This window comes from Rhinolophus sinicus, chromosome 16 (genome assembly GCF_057876585.1).
Source record: "Rhinolophus sinicus isolate RSI-liver-muscle chromosome 16, RSI-T2T, whole genome shotgun sequence".
Lineage (NCBI taxonomy): Eukaryota > Metazoa > Chordata > Mammalia > Chiroptera > Rhinolophidae > Rhinolophus > Rhinolophus sinicus.
The window spans coordinates 42,516,594-42,536,620 of NC_142516.1; the positions used below are offsets into that span (position 1 = coordinate 42,516,594).

Here is a 20,027-nt window from a genome sequence, read left to right on the forward strand (position 1 = left end):
ACAAATTACGCATCCAGTTATTAAAACGGTGCCCCACAGCCCTATCCCTGTGAGCGGTTTCAAATAAATTACTTTGGATGATACGTGGTAGAAAAGACTGCCATTAAGTGTAGTACATCCTTTTGAAGAATTAACTCAGGAAGTAACTCATATAATTACCATAAGCTTTCCCCGCCCCCCCCCGCCGCTCTTTCTCACTTAAAGAGTGTAGCCAGTCTATCAAGGCTACAACATTCTTCTATGATGTTATGGCAGTTATTTAATAAGACATTTTATACATACTGACAGTTATGTGTTATATAATTATTTCTGAAATTGTAAATGGATCTTACTTTCAGAATCATCCACTACTAAGCAAACAATATTTATGTTCACTACAGAATCAGATGTTAGACCAATATTTTTGGAAGTTTTCTCTCTTTAAATTTTTTTTTTTTTTTTAAGTGCTTCATCACAATTTAAGTTAGAGCTTATAGAATGCTTCAAGCACTCATTTGGCTCAATTGTACTTCAGTGTTTCATTTTTTTTAGATGTTGGCTTTTTTAAGTTTTAAATACTTTGTTTCTGAAATAGGGTATTTAAAAACACTATTAAGTCATTCTCTTTCATAATCTAAATCACTTCTTTAAGAAAGGTTTAGAGAAAGGTTCTAGAATACCTAAAAAGATGAGGTGTTTCATTTTTTTTTTTTTTTTTTTTTTTTACTTTCAACATGCATACTATTAATAACTAACTCAACAGTCCCAAAATGCATTTCTTTTTGTGGGTATATGATGTAAGTACTTAATATTTTTGAAGATTTATTCCATTGTATAGTCGACGGCTTTTATCTAAGTATCTGCTTTATATTTTAAACTCCTTTGTAAATTACTTGCACAGCATCCAGCACATACTGCTCACAAGTCTTTTGATGACACAAAAATAACAAGAATGTGTACGAAAAAGCTGGATGATCTTTAAAATTGATGCTGCTTAAAAAGTGCTCTGTGGACAGGCAGTGTCAGCATCACCTGGGAGCTTATTAGAAATGCAAATTCATGGACCTCACCCCAGACCTACAGAAGTAGAATCTCTGGGAAAGGGGCCCAGCCATCTGTGTTGGATTGAGTCATTCACCAGGTGTTTTGAAAAGCACAGCGTAAATAAAGGTTAGCTCTTATTAAATGCTTACTATGCCAGGGGCTGGGCGGAGGACTAGCCTTATGTTATCTTATTTAATACTTGTAACAATCTTGTGACGCAGATACGATTAGGTCTATTTTCTGGATGAGAGAATCACTGTTCCAAAGTCAAACGCAAAAATTGATGAAATCAGGACAAACCCAATTCCGTCTAACTCCAAGGCCCCGTACCTCATTTTGAATGAAGGAAGAGGGGTCTCATGGGGAGGCCTTACTGGAATGTAAAACTTTCACTGCAAAAGTGTAATTTATACTGCAAGTAACAAATGCATCTATATTGCATGACACTTTACAAATGTCAGTTTTGTCATTGAACATTTGGGTAGGGCAGTGACAAAAATGATTCAAATATAAACACCGCATTTAAACATAGTTAATTATAGAACGCTATAGGTTTTACAGTCTAGAAAGTGAACCTCCTCTCTACTTAAGATCATAATTAGAAGCAGAGATATTCAGCTGTAATCAAATTTAGAAAGGGAGGCAAAGTCTCAGCTTTCAGTCAGAGGCCAAAATTTGGAACAGAGAGCCAACAAGCTAAACTAAATCTAAAACTCAATGAGTTGGGGGAGGGGGAGACTTAGAGTAGAAAAAAGATGATGACAGCTTTTCATAATTCTACAACAAATGCAGCTGAAGGAAGAACCTGATAGAACAAGCTTTTGTGTGTAAAATTTGACACAGGCAGAATTTGAATATGCCATAGAACAAAGGCTGATATCGAATGTGGCTCTTGTCTAAAAACATTTTAAGGGACTGAAGCCTACCTAGCTCCCCCCACGATGTTGGACCTCTCTTGTTTGTGCTGATGATTCAGTCTGGCTTTCTGTTAGGCAGGGTGGGTGTACAGGCCAAGAGGAGGACCAAAAGGGTGACAGGGCAGGGGAAAACAAAGGGAAGAGAAGGAACTAACCGTTTGTCCATTCTGGGACTGCTCTGTTTATTCAGGGCTCCCACCCACTAAATTATCAACCTGGCTTGCCAAGGGTGCTTGCCTGCTGGGCTAATTGGGCACGGAGCTCAAGTTGGACTAGTTCTGAATGCTGCTGAGTGCCTTCCAGGGCTCAGCACCTGCAGATGTTTGGGTAAACGGCTCCTCCTCCAACAGCTGTTCTCCACAGGAGTTCTAGCAAGTGCCCTGTCAGCCGGGACAGGGGGGCACTGAGGGGCTCCAGACGGCCCACACAAACCTAAAGCGTTCAAGGACTTTGTGGAAAATCAACTCCCAAGGAACTTCTGCGGTGAGGGGAAACACAATACTGAAGAAATTCCTCACAGGAATGTCTAGGAAACTAAGGACTTCTTGAAAGCTGACCATGGCCCCTTTATTTCCTTTGGGAATTTAATCTTACGACTAACATTTTCAGGTTCCAAGACTATGACACCTATTTTGTCAATATTGAAAAGGAGAACAGTCACAGGTAATAAGGGAGGGGCCGTCACGGTCATCGCAGGTCTTCCTCTCCCTGGTTTTCCCTTATTGTCAATGTGTTTGATTTTTGCACCAGAATGGGGAGATGACACCGAGTGAGCCTCAGATTCGGGGTCTGAGCTGGCTCTCAGCATCCTTCCTTCTCACAGCAGTCAACACACAGTCCACCGTGGAACAGATCACACCTCATGAAGGAACAGGAGAGATCAAATGGGGATGACCCTTTGGCACCACAGCTCTACCTCTTCATCTCAAGTGACCCCCACGAGGGAAACTATATTTTAAACCTTTCAGAATTCCTATCTTTGAACTGCATAGTGTTCTTTTCTTTATGTGGTCCTCAGAAATCTTGATTTCTTTGAAGGAAAGATCAGTAAGTATCCAACAGGGGAACTATTTATTGCTCTCATTAATAAATTTGGAGAGAGAAATTACTTCTAAAACCTGACCCAACTCACCTTTTCCTTGAGGTAAAGTGTTATTGCCTTGCAGACGAACAGGAAGGACCTCAGGAGCAAAGGAGGTCTTCCTTTAGCTCCCTCCCCACCTTTTTCTATGCTCCTTGTCCTCAGCTCCCAATCGTGGGAATGTGCTTTGAAACAAGGCCAATGTGACAGGACACAAGGACGCCGTACCACTAGGTCAGAGACTGAGAGGTTTTGAGTAGAGATTTCCTCTCATAAAATTAAAGCTTTAGAATATGCCAGAAGGAGAAAATGCCAAAAGAAACGGTCTTTCCTTAGCTGCCTCGGTAGGAGGGATGCTACTAGTGTCAAGCACAAAAGGACAGGAGAGCCAGGCCCTGGAAGGTGGCCATATGTGGTTTTGGGACCCGGTGCAGCTGTTTTACATTTAAGGAATCGGCTGCTCAGAACAATGTTTTTTGGGAACTGTAGACAAATGAATTCATAACATCTTTCACATCTCTCGTCCTCCAGCCCCCTTCCTCTACTCCAATCTGTCGAGCTTTTTTTGGTGGTTACTTACTTTCAGCAGTGAGATGGAAGATATGCAAAAGAGCAGCACTTTAAGAAATGCTCCAGACCCAGAAGACTTGCACTCTGGGTGCAAATCTTATTCCCAGGGGGTCTTGATCAGGGAAATTGAGGTAAACCTTATGACCGTCAGTCACCGAGTGTCTGAAATGCCTGTTTCTTTTCTCTGACACAGATATGAAGTACTCTTGGGTTCAGCACTTTGCAAAGAGTAAAGCAGATGTCCGCTGTTGAAGAATGCATGTGCAACTGAAGCCAGTGACCTTGTAATCCACCAAATGCCTGTGACGGAATCCACAGCGCCTCTGCTCACAAGTTTCCTCTCTGAAGTCATTTTGGGGGAAGCCAACAAAAAATTCCAAAATATGCAGGAAGAGCCTGGAAAGTCTGAGGAGGCTGAGTTTTCCAAGCAAACAGCAACTGAGAAAGGGTTGTTTTTCTAGAATGGAGGGGGCTTGAGACTTAAGAGCCACAGATGTGTGAAGCAAACCTTTGCACTTCACAATGTTTCACCTAGATAATTTTTCAAGTTCAACACAGATGAGTAGTGGTAAAGAAAAGAAAAGGAAAAAAAAGCAGAGAAAAAGGTCTTCCCTGGCTGTGGTAATAAGCTGCTGTGATCTCCAAGGAATCATGTAACTGTGCATCTTCAGGCCTTGCTTGCTGGAAAGAAGCATCAGGCAGGTAATGACAACTACCTGGCTGACAACAGCTGAGACCCCTGTCTGTGTAGGGAGAAGGGCATGCTCAGCGAGCTGAGGCCAAAGCATCTGTCTGTTCTGTGCACCAGCACACACTTTTTCTGGCTAAGCTTAGCTTCATAAATACTAAGCCCAAGTCTCCCCATGTCCGAATGGAAGACGTGAGGTTTTAAAGAATACAGCAAGTCTTCCAAGCACAGAAGTAAAATGCACTTGAAAATTCTAGAATCTGTACTCCTGGGCAATATCACCTAGAAGTGCTATTTGTTGCTCTTTCTTTTTTCTCATAATCCTATAGCAGATGAAGTTTGGGGATTTTGAAAAGCAACTGGCAATCACTCAGTCCCACTTTCGGTTCTGCAGACTTGCACTGTCTCCTGGACTCTCAACACCTCTGGTTTGACAAAGATCCCTGCTGCCATGGTCACCTGGCATGTGGACACGTGGCTGTGTCTACATAAAAGGTTGGCTTTCATTTGGACTCTATGTGTCATTGACGATAAGGTTGTTTGCTACCATTAAATGTTCTCTTGGAGAAGAAAATCGAATTAAAGAACCTTTTAGGCTTCTGGTTGTGGTTTTTATTTTAGAACCATAATGGGAATGAGGTGTATAGGACAACCTGACATTTTCCCATCTGGTCCCACTTGCTGACAAACACCCCCGCCCATGCTCCCAACCACTCGAAAAGCCAGGGGAGCAAAAGAAAACTTGTGCTAGAACACTCTGGCCTTTCAGAAGGATCCTGGCAATACAATTACCTGCTGGAGAAATGTTTGGAGGGAGTGGGGAGAAGGAAAGAGGCTAAGAAGAGAAACTGGGTGCCCTCTTGCCCCCTTGGGCAATAAAGACTAAAGGGTCAACTTTTAAAACAGAGGTCAGCAAACTACAGTCAGTTCTGAAGCCAAAAACGGCCTGCTGCCTGTTTCTGTAAATAAAGTTTTATTGGAACACAGCCACGCCCATTCATTAATATTGTCTACAGTGGCTTTTGCACTCTTAATGGCAGAGTTGAGTAGTTGTGACAGAAACATGGCCTGCAAAGCTCAAAACATTTACTAACTGGCTCGTTGCAGAAAAAAACTTGCCAATACCTGTTTTAAAACAAATATAATTTCCTTGAACTTTGGAAAGTGCTTGGGCAAGAGAATTCAGTTAATCTGCCCTAAATGCCAGCAAATGTTTAAGGGCAGGGGAGAGAATCCCAGAGGCCTAAGGAGTTAGTGCTCTGTATTTCTTTTTTAGGATAAAGAACAACAGGTGGCTTTCAATTTTTTTGCAGCATCCTTTTTATATTACCTAACTATTAAACGTTGTATACTGTTTTATGCCTATAGATTCTAGGTAGCTTCCCACTTTGTACTTATGTGTGGGCAGTGAGAGCTATGACAGTCCCATCATGACACCTAAGTGCCCCCTCAGTTTCTAAGTAAGTAAGTAGCTGCTGACCCTTTCTTCCCTAAAGAATAGCTGAGTGTCGGTCTGATTCCTACACACTGGTGGGCTAAGGACATCATTGTACCTGTTGGCCAAAAGCTGGGACCTGGTTCCTGAGGGCGAGGTCAGGTAGATGGCCAGGTCTCCCCTCCTGGGGTGGGTGATGGTTATGCGCACAACGACATGTTCCAGGTAGTTGACATGGTGGTTGGGGTTATCAGAGCAGCCCGAAGCTTTGTAGATGGAGCGCACTGCACTGTTGGGGCGAATTGTCCTGCAACAGAAAGACAGGGAGTCTGAGCAAAGTCCATGGCACAGCTTGGCTGAGAGATCCCGCAGGCCTAGCATGAGATTACATGATGTAATGTAAGCAGCTAGTTGCTGGATACTAAAGGACACAGTACTATCACCCAAAAGATTGGGTCATTTAAAGGATTAACACTGGTTAGACAGTGAGAAAGATGCAGGTGAGAGGAAAAGGGGAATTAAGGTTCTTTTATCTTCATGCAGCTAGTGGATATCAAACTTGAGAATCTCACATTAAAATAGAGGTTGCTGGGCCCAGGCCCCAGAGTATAGTCAGTAAGGCTGGGGTGGATCCCAAGAATGAGCATTGCTAACAAGTTCCCGGGTGACAGTGATGTTGCTGATCTCTGGAATACACTTTGAGAGCCACTGATATAGGGTACTGTGGTACAGTGAAAGCTTGGGGATTAGCATGACCCTGGTCTACCATTTCCTTGCTCTGTAACCCATGGGCACACTCTTCCTCTTGCCTAAAGGTTCCTGTCTTCTTCAGTAGCTTCCTTCTGTGCCATTGTTCCTAGAACACTGGGCTCCAGCCATACTGGCATCGGTTCAAGTTCTGGGATAATTCAAGTTTCCCACCTCAGGGCCTTTGCATGCACTACTCTGCTTCAAGGCCTTTTCATTTTTGCTGCTGTCCATATGGCTGACTCTTCCTCTTGCTTCATGGTCAAAGCTTAAATTTCACTCTCTGAGACTGTCACTGAACCATCGGAAAAATATGCCCCCCCCCTTTGTATTTCCCCATTCACTTATTATAATCTGTGATTATCTACTTATTATATTTTTTGGTTTAATTCCCACTAGGCTGTAAGCTCCACAGGGCAGGAAGCATTTCTTATTCCCCTTTCTATCCTTTTTCTTCTTGCTTTTTTAATTTCTTTTTTTGTTAAGTTTTTTTGTTCCTGCCTGTTATTTCCCCTTTCTATCCTTAATATCTAGCTCAGTGCTTGATATCCAGTAAGTGCAAGAAAAATAGTTGCCGAATTGGTAAATGAATTTGTGAATGAATAAACAAATATTCCATTTGACTGCATTTCCTCATTTATCAAGTGGCAATAATACCCAAGTTCTTATAAAGTTTTAATAAGAAAACACACATGAAGTTTCTAGAACTTGGCTTAGCCCATAATAAGTGCTCCATAAATACTGGTTAACTTTTTACTCCTTTATCCTTTCCTCTTATTCTTTGCCACAAGAGTAGAACAGGAAAACAAACAAACAAACAAACAAACAAACAAACAAACAAACAAAACACTTTCGTCTATTTATTTCTGCTTCCTAACAAATTTCCTCAAGAATTATAATGGCTCTGGTTTCCTAAATTTTTTTCTGGGAGCCAACTCTCTAAAAAGAAAGCCAAAAGCAAAATACCAATAAAATCATGACAATCCTACTCTTTGAATTCAGCACCTAGGAGAGACTTCACACTACGTCTGGTAAATCCTGCCAGCACAGCCTCCAAGTTTGTGCAGCTGGAACATGGGAATAGGCCCTGAAATCACTGAATAAACTGCAATTTCACTCACTGCGTACTTAGCCACTCTTTGGAGAATTACACGGTATGTAATCACGTTTCCAGAACATAAGGTTTAGCTTTTTGGAGCACAATGACTTTTGGGGAATACTTGCACCACCAAATAGAAGCACTGACAGAGTAGAAACCTTAAGAATGCCCAAACTTTAGGGGTCCCCCCAAATTCTCTCTTAATAGATCTTGTTTTAAAGATCCTTGGGTTCTGCTAGTGTGGATTTAACAGCTTAGCATGCTAGGCATTCTATTAGCATTTTATAATTACATTAGAAAAAAACTACACAAGGTTTTAGCTTCCATGCGTCACAAAGGGTTATCTTGAGCACTTGCACTGGCCTGCTCTCTTTAAGGCCCTGTCATGTTGTCTGCTTGCAGCAAATATTACTTGATTTGTCGGTCTGTGCTCTCCACACACACGTGCTGCTGGGGAACCGTGGTCCACTTCTCCGCCTCCATCACCATGGCTTCTGCATCCATCAGTCCAAATCCATAGAGATGGCTCACTACGGAAAGCAAGAGGCTGGTCAGCTTTACCGTGGTTAGGAGCCACCTAGGCTATGCATGTTGACTTACAATTTCACTCAGAAGAGAACCCAGGCACATCCCTAGCTTGCTTTCTAGCAGTGATTTAAAAACAAATGAAACAAGTAAATAATCACAAGAAAATAAGAGGAATGTACATTACTCATTGATTATGTGTCATTACTAGTAACATGCCTATCATTTATGAATTGTTACTATATGGCAGGCACTAGTGCATATTTTTACATTTAATCCTCCCAACAATCTTAAGGTGTTAGTGTTATTATTATCATCATTCATGGATGAGAGAAACAGAGAGAAACTTGGCTGGGATTGACTAGCATTCAGTGGTTGGGCTGGATTCTAACCCACATAGTTTTCTCAAACGCCTCACAGTTAACCACTTGTAGTCATGTGATGATGTAATCGATTTTGGAAGATAAAATCATTAATGGTTTAAATAGCAGTGACAATGTATACGACTTCTCCTCGTGCAATAAGAAATTACATGCAAGAAATACCAGTTTTCTGACATGTCTAGTATTTAGGTTGAATATCCCAGAAGATATAAATTATTACTTCTCCTCTAACATACGAAAAATTTATTAAACTTTATGCATGAAATATTTGGAGGCCTCTAGACTTTCATGCCAGCTTCTTATCCTCACATGTGGTAATCTTTTAGTTCTCAATGAGAGTACCTATTGATTTAAAGCTGAATTTGACGTAACTGTCTCAGAAACTTCAATTACATATAGGAAGATTTTAATGATGATACAGCAAGATCAACTCTCTAAAGGTACTTTGAAATCCCAGTTGAATACTTTAAATCTTCACCTTGTATTAAACCCTCATATCTTCATATTTAATACAAAGTCATACTTCTACCAGATTTGTTGTCTAAAATATTTTCCTTAAAACATTAATTATATTATACAAAAATTTCCATAGCTGCCCAGGTTTATGGATTATTTAAATACTTCAGCTCGAAATTCAAGATGTTTGATGATTTAGTCCCATTCTACTTTCAAAATAACCTTCTTACCAAACCTTCTGCTTTAGAAAAGTCACTCCTTTTTTAAAGATATGACACTCAAAGTTATATCTTGCTCTTTCTGTCTCACTGCCTTTGCTCACGCTGAGCCCTTAGCCTGGAAGACCCTCACTCCTCCTCTTTGTAGAGTCAAACTCTCCTCCTGAAGGCCTAGCTATTCTGTCTTCTCCTCCTTGAAATATTCTCTGGCCAATATAAATCAATAGATATTTACTGACATTCAACCATCTGTGATGAGTGAACTTTTTTCTTTATAGTCTTATAACTCTAATTAATTTGTCAATCCATCTTCCCTCCTGCCCATCCATCCATCCATCCTTTCTTGAGTGCCTTTATGTTCCAGGTACTGTATTACACACTGCACTTTTTATCTGTGCCTTCAGCTGAATTGCTAATTAACTTTGTCAGCATATGCCTTTTTCTCCCAACTACATTATAAACTGCTTGATGGCAGAACTGGATCTTTATTTTTTCATATGTTCCATGGGACTTAGCAGAATATTATACATATTGGAAAAAAAGATATTATAGCATATAAGAAAGAAAAATTGTGCTAGGATTCAGAAATATGGCTCTATTTCTGCTATTTGCTAATTACATAATTCATGGAAAACAAGATAAAATATCTAACCCACAATTTCCTCATTTTGGGATATTATCTATCCCATTACCATTACTGAATTATTATTCTATGTCCCATGTGAAAAAAAAATCTGTTTAAAGAACTATACAAATATAGTAGGGCTCATTATTATAATATGAGGTACTCAGTCAGTCAGAACATACTGAATAAAACTGAATAAAATTACTTTACTATGGCAAGAATATATGTACGATTTTTATACGTGTACTTTTGCTAATTTTAGTATAAATTATTTATTTTCTTGATTAAAAAGTAACGCATGTTCATTGTAAAAACTTGTAAATAAGTCCAGAAAAGAAGGAAGAAAATAAAACACCAATAACCTCATCACAATTTGGTAACTGCCATTAACAATTCTGTACATATAGTTTTAGTTACATAATATTATGTGAAGCAATTTTGCCTCCTTAGTTAAAGAAGAGACAGAGTGGCCCACATGATACATGATAAATGTCAAATTTGGGCTTAAGGAAACCCATCCATGAAGATTTTTTTGTTAAAGTTCATGTAAATCCTATGTTCTCACTTATCACTTAATCTTAGCCTATATCATTTCACTGTGAACAGTCTAATGTATTTTCTTTCCCTGGGGGAATTGAAATTGTTGCCAAAGATGCTGTACCAGGCTCTCTAAAGCTGCAAAGTACCCAAATACCTCCATGCTAGCGTCACGTAGTTTCAAACGAGCACAACTTATTTTATCTCAGCTTAGGGAAAAAAGATGACCGATTTGATTGGTATATGCGGCGGTGGGGAAGAGGGTAGGCGGTGGCTTGGGGAAGGCAAGGGCTTTAAATGGTCTGTAAAACTGGGGTTGCCTGGGATCCAGTGAGCTGCTTTGGCTCCTGTATCCCCACCCCAACCCCCAGTAACCGTCAACCTATCAACCATTAGGACATAAATTAACACACAGAGTCATCAAATACAACAAACACATCATGCCTGTTATCCACTTGAGTTAAGTAGAAAAGCACCTTGAGTCTTTACGAAGGCCATAAATTTGTTTCCTTTTCCGATTCAATTCCTAACCTCCAGAGACAATGTCCGTCCATGCAACTCTCAAGGTAGATGTTCAGAAAAGGGGCTCACTAGCTCCATTTAAACTAGACTGGTAAGTCAACAGAAAAAAAGTGCATTAATAGAATATTAATAAATGAGGGAATTAGATTAGATCAATGAAGGCCGTTGAGTCAGTAATGGAGACTTTTAGTATTTTAAAATACTGGAAATTATTGGTCTGTCCATAATCATGAAACACAGCCTAAGAAAAAAATGAAATACATTTCTTTCCTTTTTTCAGTTGGGTGGGGGGGGGGGGCTAGTGGCTAGCAATATATCAGCTCTATGACTTCTGATTGGCATTTATTTGTTTGGTAAATACTAATGAGAAAATAATTACACAATGAATGTATTGGGCAGATAAACTCCTTCAAAACATGGTGTCAATAGGGAAAATAGCCATTAAATAGTTTGGAAGTATGAATCATTTTTTGAGATATAATTATAATTGACATGTGATTTTTTTAATATATAGTATACAGCTTCCACACTCTAAAATGACCTATAAATTAAGAAACACTGATCTTCCTTTTGGTGACCATTCGAATCAAGTCTGTGTTGACATCCCACTGTTACCATGATAGGCCACGGGGAGTACGATTTCCCTCCGGTGGCTGCAGAGCATCTGGCTTAGAGGACAGCTTCCATAAAGATTTGTGAAGTGAATGAACACAACTGAGAGTAGAAATTTCATTTAATTCACCAAGTGGCATAAAGTGTTTACAAGAGAATGGTTAAGAGGAATTAGGAGGTCTGTTCTTTTTATAACTGACTCCTATAAAGTCATCATTAACCCTCAAAATTTATTCAAGTAGAGAGCCAGTATTCACATCTTAAAAATTTATGATTATAGCAAAATATACCTTGGAAACAACTGGTTGTGATATGGCCATTCCATAACTAAAGTAGTTTTATTTATACACATTTCTCATGCCAAGCTCAGAGCAAAACCTGAGCCTGGAAATTATTTGACGCGGATCAAGTGGAACTCTCTCTGTGTAAGCACTGTGTAAAATGCAAAATTCTATGAAGAATGCAATTGTCTGACACTAGATGTATAGCTAGTATTTATTCAAAGTTATTTAAAGGCTTCCCTGCTTGGACCAGTCAGAGGGACAAGAAAATAACGTTCTCTAGCAGGTATATTTTCTTTTTTTGAAGAGACAAGAAGTGCTGAGAGAAACTAATTAATCACTAATCACTAATTAATTAATTACACGAACAAGAAAATGATTGCATAGATTGAAAGCAGAAACAGTTAATTTAAATAACAGTTCTAGCGAGGAGGCCTACAAACCCAATTCTAAAGAAAAGCTAGAAAGCTTAGCTGAAAAAAAAAAAAAAAAAAAAAAAAGTTTCTGAGCACAGGAAGCTATGAACAGGGAAATTTGGTACACTTTCATCTGTTTTAGCTGACTGTCCTTACTGGAGCCAGCTACTTGAAATCTTTTTTTCCTTTTTAAATATACTGAATGGACATTTCACGATGACTCTAAAATGACTATTAGTAAAGCACTCTCTATATAATAAAGGAATTGGTTAAAAAAATATTTTTAAAGAAGTTTCTGAGCTTCCTGAGGTAAACCTTTCTGCTACCAGCTGTCAGATGTACAGACAATGTTACGCAGCTTCCAGTGTAAACTAGGGCAAGCAAACAACAACAAAAACCGTCAAGACGCCTGTGAGAAATCAAAAATTTTGTTTGTAACTGGAAAAAAAAGCAACTAAATAACAGCCATCCATTCCCAAGTATTTAATATAAAAGGACAGCCAATTCCTTCCACTGAGGAAATCATTTCTTATGACTGGCGTGACTAAATGTCTGGGTTTGTCTAGAGTTGTCTTGGTTTTAGCCAAGTCCTGTGTTCCAGGAAACCCCCATTCATGGGCAAAGGAGGAGAGTGGCCACCCTACATGGAACTGAGATAATAATGTCATGCTATTTGGACTGGCACACAACTCACATCTTTTAATATCAATAATCTAGTAACTAACTAGAGGCTATACAGACATCCTGAACTTAGATTTGTGTTTGTTAAGATATACATAATCACCAAGATATGGAATGTGGTCAATAAATTGGGTTTAAGTATTTGATTATTAGAAAGTGTTCATTTCAATACACTTCACCAATACAAGCACCTAACTTATCCCATCAGTTATTAGCGCACTCATGGGGCTACGGAGCACCTACTATGTATTCAACACAGTGAGGGTCCAAATGAAACAGAAATGATTTGTGCTGTCAGTCAGGCAGGGGGTGAGACAAGTGTAACTTTATGATTTCCCTAAGAAATAATTAAAAGCACTAACTGTGTAATCACTGTAAGTACAAAAAGACTTCAAAAGAGTAAGAAATCAGTCAAAAAGACAATGGATGTGAAGGAACCGAACAGAGACTGGTGTATAGGAAGTACTCAATAAATGTTAGCTGAGGCTTGGAATCAGGTACGAGGACCCACGAGGGGAAAAGTGAGGTTCGATTGGTGCTTTGGTGCAAGCAAGCGCTTCAGTGAGGTGGAGATACAGGGAGGACATTCTAGGGGCCAGGACGGAGCCTCCTGGTTAAACAATCAGCAGGTCTGCCTGTGGTTCACTGGGGCAGAGAGGAAACCAGCAGCCCTGGAGTGGGCAGCGTGTGGGTGAGTGGTCAACAAGGGATGGGCATTAGTGGTAAACGTGGCAGGAAATAACGGGATAAGAGCGAACCTGGGGAGAACGAAAAGCCAACCACGATCGACCGTCGGGTATCCTCTGCCATCAACCAGACTGTGGTTGTTCTCATCTACCTACACGTAAACCACCAGACTAAAAGGTAGTTACCCACATTCCTGTCTTGAGGGGGCTGCTTGATCTGTGGGTGGGTAGAAACTCCAACCCGAGATCAAAGAGCTCCTGCAGCTGTGCAGTCCTCACACCTTTGGGTTCTTTGATCCCCAACAGCCCTGAGCCACCTGCTCTGAAATAACAGCTCCCACCAGGGACCCCGTGCCTCCCACACCTATTAATCAAACCAGGCCAAATGTGCAGAATAGGAGGGGGTGAAATATGAGAGGGCCTGCGACACTTTCTTTAGGTCACCCTGTCTCACATGCATAATGTAGATGGTTAAGTACTGCCTTTTTAAAGTAAAAATAAACAGCTAAATATCACAACATAAACCGGAAGATTCGCAAGGATGAAAAAGTGGCATCCTGTGTCAGCATTTCTTCACTTAAACATCTCGGACAGATGAAAAGCCAGGATGCTTCCAGAATTATTCCCTTTCTTCAACATCTATCTCTTCATTACGTACCCTTTGATTTCACTGTGAAAGGCACATAAGCTTTTTAGAGAATCAGAACCACAGTTGTCGTGCTTTCTTCTATAGCACAGTGCAAAATGCAGACTCCCTCAGGGCAGGAAAACGGAGCAGCTGGCACCTGCCTTATTCTGCATGGTTTGTTTTTATTTTTCTTTTGCTCTTCCTAAAATCTCAGGCTCTAGTAACAACTCCAGCCAGATCCAAACATGCCAGCCGTCACCAGTGCTACTGAGGACTTGCATGTGGAAAGTTTCCAGACACTGATACTTGGCTGTCTGTGGGGTCTGCACTTCAAAGCTCCTCTCGGGATGGGTTTGGTCAGCAGCTGTAGGTAGTCAGACAGGCTCGTCATTACAGAGATGAAGTAAGGCGAGTTTAGGAAAACACTGCTGAGTCCTTCTTCTCCATGTACAATATACTTCATTATACATGGATGTGTACACACACTATTATATTACATATGCATATATGAAAATGCATATTTATTATGTTTCATTTACAGAGTTAAGATAAGGAGATATGCCTGCTTTCTCTCAATGGCCTCTTTACACTTTAAAGAAAGAAAAAAAAAAGTCAAATTATTTTCTTCTTTTTTCTGGACATTCCTCTTTTATTTGCTTCCAATATGATTATAATAAGTAAGAAGTTTGTTTAAGGTAATTGACTAGTATTTCTAGATTGGAGGTAGAAAATCTATTTTACCAGCTTGGGGAGACCCAGCCAGGAATCCCAGGGTATATGCAGATCACAATTGTGCTTGTTTTTAGGAAACTAAGCTTGTTTGGACAGAGATGACAAGATAAAAAATGTACGATAAGGGCCTTTGGGCAAAAGCTAATTGAAAATTGGATTGACCATATGTCAGCTTCCCAGCCTAGACCTTCTTGGTGTAAAACTTGAGCCAACAATTACCAGACTGGGATCTTAATGAGCCAGCAGCCAAAGTTCTTACTTGTGAATTATTCTTTTTAAATAACTCTTCATTTAATCTTTCTTTTCCTTTTGCTTTTTCCTTATCATAAAATAGAAAATCTGGTTGATATTTATTTCAAGTCTTTTTACACTCAGTGGTTAACAGTGGTTGCAAAGATATGGTCATTTCATTCATCCACACATCTATGGTTCACGTGATACGGACCCACTGTTGATATGATGATCGCAATGCACAAAGAAGAGTGACAACAGAGAAGAAATCATTCTTTGCAACTGGAAATACCACCATCTCATTAGGAAGAAAGCTAACATTCATCCTCATAAGTTCAAAACACTATGTAAGGCTTCTCGTAACATTGCTTTTCATTTACACTCAACTCAGAATTGAAGCTTAAGGGACACTAAGGCAATTTCTACAACATCTCAGACAGACAGACCATTAATGAGAACTACATATGCTCTTAGACTAAATAAGACTTGAGATGGTTCTTAAATCTTTCAGTAAGATTTGGATTCATGGAGGTATAATGGAACAGGATGTTGGGAACCATGGCTTCCTCAAGGAAGTTATGTGGGCCTGGAATCATGTGGATGAATTCAATCCGGAGACAATGATTAGTCAATGATCAAGGAAATGACATAATTTAATTGATATATTCTAGAAAGTTTTAGGGAGTTGTAAAAGATGCTTGATAGATCATGTTTGGAAGTTCTGAGTTTTAAATGACATAGGGAGAGTCTTGTGCAGAGATTCAAGATTAGTAATGGGTGAAGTCAGCGTTGAAGATGCAGAACTGAAAATCATTAATAAGGAGGTGAGACTTGTAATTGAAAGGAAGGCAGGGATGTGAAAGAAATGCAGTGAAATTAAAAAATTAAGAGTATGTGAGAGGTAGAGAGTGAGTGAGGCTGGGAGAGAGCTTGAGGCAGGGAGAAAGGAAGGGAGAGAGAGGCAGTGGGGAGGGAGAAGGAGGGGGGGAGGGAGGGAGGGAGGGAGAGAGAGAGAGAGAGAGAGAGAGAGAGAGAGAGAGAGAGCGCACTCAGCATCAGATCTCAGAGAATGGCTAAGGTAAAAGGAAGGGAGAGAAAAGAATCAGTCAAGTGTCAAAGAAGAACAGGGTTACATCTTTGCATCACAAAAGGCAAGGAAAGATAGATCTGGACTGGGTAGATCAAAAGCATGAAATCCCAGAGAAAAACAAGCAGCCTTCTGATTTGGCAAGTAGGAATGGCTGAAAGTCTCAGAGAATAATTTCACTTCAAAGGTGGAAGTCGAAACAAAATTGCAGAGAATTACAAAGTGGCTGAACAGTAAGGAAATGGAAGCAGCTAATTTAGACTACTTGTTGGAAATTTTCAGTTGTGTAAGGAAGGACCGAGCTAAGGCAGTAAGATAATGGAAAAGTTTGCCCGCCCTTCCACCCCCCCATCCAAGATGGGGGTTACTAAGTTTGAAAACAGAGGATTATGGTCCAATTCACAGAGAGGAGAATTGAATGCAGCTGGGAACAAATGGCTAAGTGATCGACAAGGAATGGGACTTTTTTGAGAGCACCTTCCACAAAAGGCTCCTTACCCAAACTCCAAAACAACAAAAAACAAACAACTGCCCCCCCCCACCCGCTGATTTGAGAGACTGTTTTCATTTCTTGTAAGGATGGTACTTTGTTAGCAACATTCAAATCCACAAGAAATAAGTTAATTCATTACATACAGTGGATGACTTGAGTCAGTGGTTCCCAAACTTGCATGTGTATCAGAATGGACTTGTGGAAGCATACATTGCTCAGTCCCACCTATTAGTTGTGAGGTAAGGCCCAGAATTTGCATATCTGACAAGTTACCAGGTGATGTTGATATTGTTGGTCCAGGGACCCCACTTTGCGGGTGTTAGGGCTAGCTAGCATCTCTCCTAGAAGCCCAGTTGATAAAGACTGGTTATTTAGGCTATCATCTCCAACACAGGGCCAGAGTCTCTGTAGGAGTGATTCACAAATACCCTTCCCTCAGGCCGATAGCATAGAAAATGAAAGTTGTTATGCAGTACATCATACTGGCATCTTTTCATATGGATCACCACACACATTTTTCTTCTCCTACAGACATTTTAAGAAGATAATTTTCCTAATTAACCTATGGATGCATTATCCCTTACTCTTCAAGGATTGGTTGATCTGGATATTTCTTTTTTTGGATGCACTTTATTCAAGGAGTTAAGTTCTACGTATTGTTAGGACATAATAAGGGTTTAACTGATTTGAGATACAAAAGCATGCTTAGTTAAAATGTTGCAATAGTAAATGCACTGAAGTATCAGATTAAATCTATCTATTTTATCTAATCTTTCACAAAAAATGAAGTGCATTTAATGTATGAAGCATGCTTCCCAAAATAAGATGTCTAGAAGAAATTTTTTGGGGGAGGTAAAAATAATATCTTACATATGCATTGTATTACATATTCGCTAAAGAAATCTTTACAACAATCCTATTGGCAAGATGTTATTTACATTTTACAGCTGAAAAAACGAAAAATCTCATGAACATTAAAATAACTCACCCAAAGTCACAGGGACTCAAAGCCAAATGTCCGGACACTCTTTGTATTATATTTGTATCCACTGGTTACTACTGTCTATAAGACACAGTATTTATTTCAACTAATTTCTCAAATCAACCCTCAGCCTTAGAACAACAAGGTGGCAAAGGGGGTAAAACATTTCAGGTATTTATTTATATATCACACATGAACAGTGGACCATTTTTATCCTCTTTGCCTTTTGCAAATCAGCTGCCTAAAAACTGCTCTCTTCTTCAAAACTCATTAAAATATCATGCACAGAAAAAGAAATATGTGGGGCTTGGAAGGAAAGTTAACATCTGGCCCATAACCCTTTCCCCTACTCTTGCTGAGAATTGACCTTCCTCAGTCATTTCTACCAGGGATTTTTCCCTGACTGTGGAGATCTTTTTAATATGAAAAAGATACTTTATTTTCTATTCATGCTTAGGCCATTTTTTTTTTTTTAATTGGAGCTAACCAGGCATGCACAGATGGAAGAATGGCATTAAGTGGCAAAAGCAATTTCCCATTTGTTAACATCCAGCAGCAATCACAGTACCTTTCTTTTTGGCTCTTTCAAAGATAACTGGAAACTTTAGGGTGGACCTTGTCTTTTGGTATAACACCATAAAAAGAAGCCTGTTGAAGCCATTATTGGGATGTGTGATAGAAATTTAACTGCTTTAAAATGCCTAAGGCTAGCAAGATGTGGACGTGTGTAAAGGGTATGAATTGAGATTCTAAGAAAAATAAAAGTCTGGATCTATTTATTTCACAGAAGACGTATCCAGATGGATTCTGCAAAGCAATCGCCTGGCATGTAACTATACCTTGCTAGATGCAGTGGCCTTAGGAAGTCATGCGTAGAACTAGGGCAGGATTAATTTTCAGGATTTCTTTTTGAATCTTAGAGTCTGGTTTATATTATAGACACTGGCACCAATATAAAGATCTCTTCTGGAGAGGAAAAAAAGGATGGGCTAAGCCATCTTCACTAAAATTGTACTTGAAAAAGATGCAGTCATAAAACCCTCAGTTTCTTGTTTATTTGGGCTATCTTATTGATCCTGAACCAGTTTTCACAACTGGAGGAGTGCCCATTTCCCACGGTCTCAACATGGTCACTGCACGTTAGAGTTCTCCGTCCCCGATGGGGGACGGAGAACTGCTGCTGCAGCCGGAGCTAGGCCTACTCATGTCAGAGTCCAAACTGATACGCATGTACTAATTTCAAAAACAGAGTTTCTTCTATGGACCTCAATCACATCTTCCCCTTTCACATTTAAAGCTCTATTCCTCGGAGGAAAATACGGTCTGTTGGGAGGACCTTCATAAGACAGCTTGATGATAATCGTGAAGCTTCAAATAAAGCACAACTTAGGCCTGTGCTCAGGTAGCCTGTAGACATCAATATTTATAAAGACTTTTCACCCCAAATACAAATTTTCTCCTACTGGCCCCAAATTATACATTTGAATTCATGAAGCTTCAATCATTTTTGGTCATGAAAAAGGGAGAATGTAAAAAGAATATGAAAAGAATAATAGTTTTGTGCTTGGCACTCACACTCACATAAAATTCTAAGGTTTTACTTCGAACTTTGTCTAGAGAGCTGAGATAAAGAGAGTGATGAGATCGTCACAGATATTGGAAAACTGTTTGACTCTGGTAACACTGAGTTACTTTACTAGGGAAGTTTCTGTGAAAGTCAAGGTTGAAGCAATAAGTGAAGGTTAAGGGGAACAAATCCATCTCTGAATAAATACCTCAGAAAAGATGCCCGTGTTTTTGATAATTGTGGGAAAAATGAAACAGGGCTGCCCAGGTGGGACTTAGGTGAATTAGCAAAAGGTGCCCCCTTCTTTAAGGTGGACATAATCCCACTCTGAGGCACATGACTGGGTGAGTGGATTACAGGCTGGATTTCAGTCTCCACTCAAGTTAACAACCTGTGCAACCCACTATGTCATTCCAATCATACAATCACAGACATTTCTTGCATTTTTCGCGATCTCCTCTGATTCTTTAGTCATATGTGGCTGGAATTCAGTGGGGGTTTTAGGATTCTAAGATACACAGTATAGAACTCTGGCTCTGAAGGGCAAAGCTGGCTCTGAAGATACTTCTGAAGGTAAAAGATGAAAAGAAGCAAACGATTTCCAGACAAAACTATCTTGCACACTATATTAAGAAAGCATACACATTGTAGCCTCTGGTGTGTTCAAAAAAAGCATTGCACCTTCCGAGGGCTATACACGATTATAAGTGTGCTTTAAGGCCAAGAAAAAGAATATCAATGAAAATCTTAAGAAAGAGAAAAAGCAATTCACAAACTGTACATGCTTCTGTCACTCTACCTGCAA

The 20,027-nt window shown here is 39.8% G+C and overlaps 1 protein-coding gene across 3 annotated transcripts in view; it reads right to left on the reverse strand.

The window, feature by feature from the left end:
- The window catches only part of PCSK5 (proprotein convertase subtilisin/kexin type 5), a 405,323-nt gene that overhangs the window by 159,072 nt on the left and 226,224 nt on the right, over window positions 1–20,027 (reverse strand). For all 3 annotated transcript variants that reach the window (XM_074330572.2, XM_019736691.3, XM_019736690.3), the window contains exons 11-12: window positions 7,973–8,090; window positions 5,833–6,021 (exon numbers count right to left, since the gene is read on the reverse strand). In XM_074330572.2, the coding sequence (XP_074186673.2) occupies window positions 5,833–6,021; window positions 7,973–8,090 (307 nt within the window). The remainder of the gene's footprint in view (window positions 1–5,832; window positions 6,022–7,972; window positions 8,091–20,027) is intronic.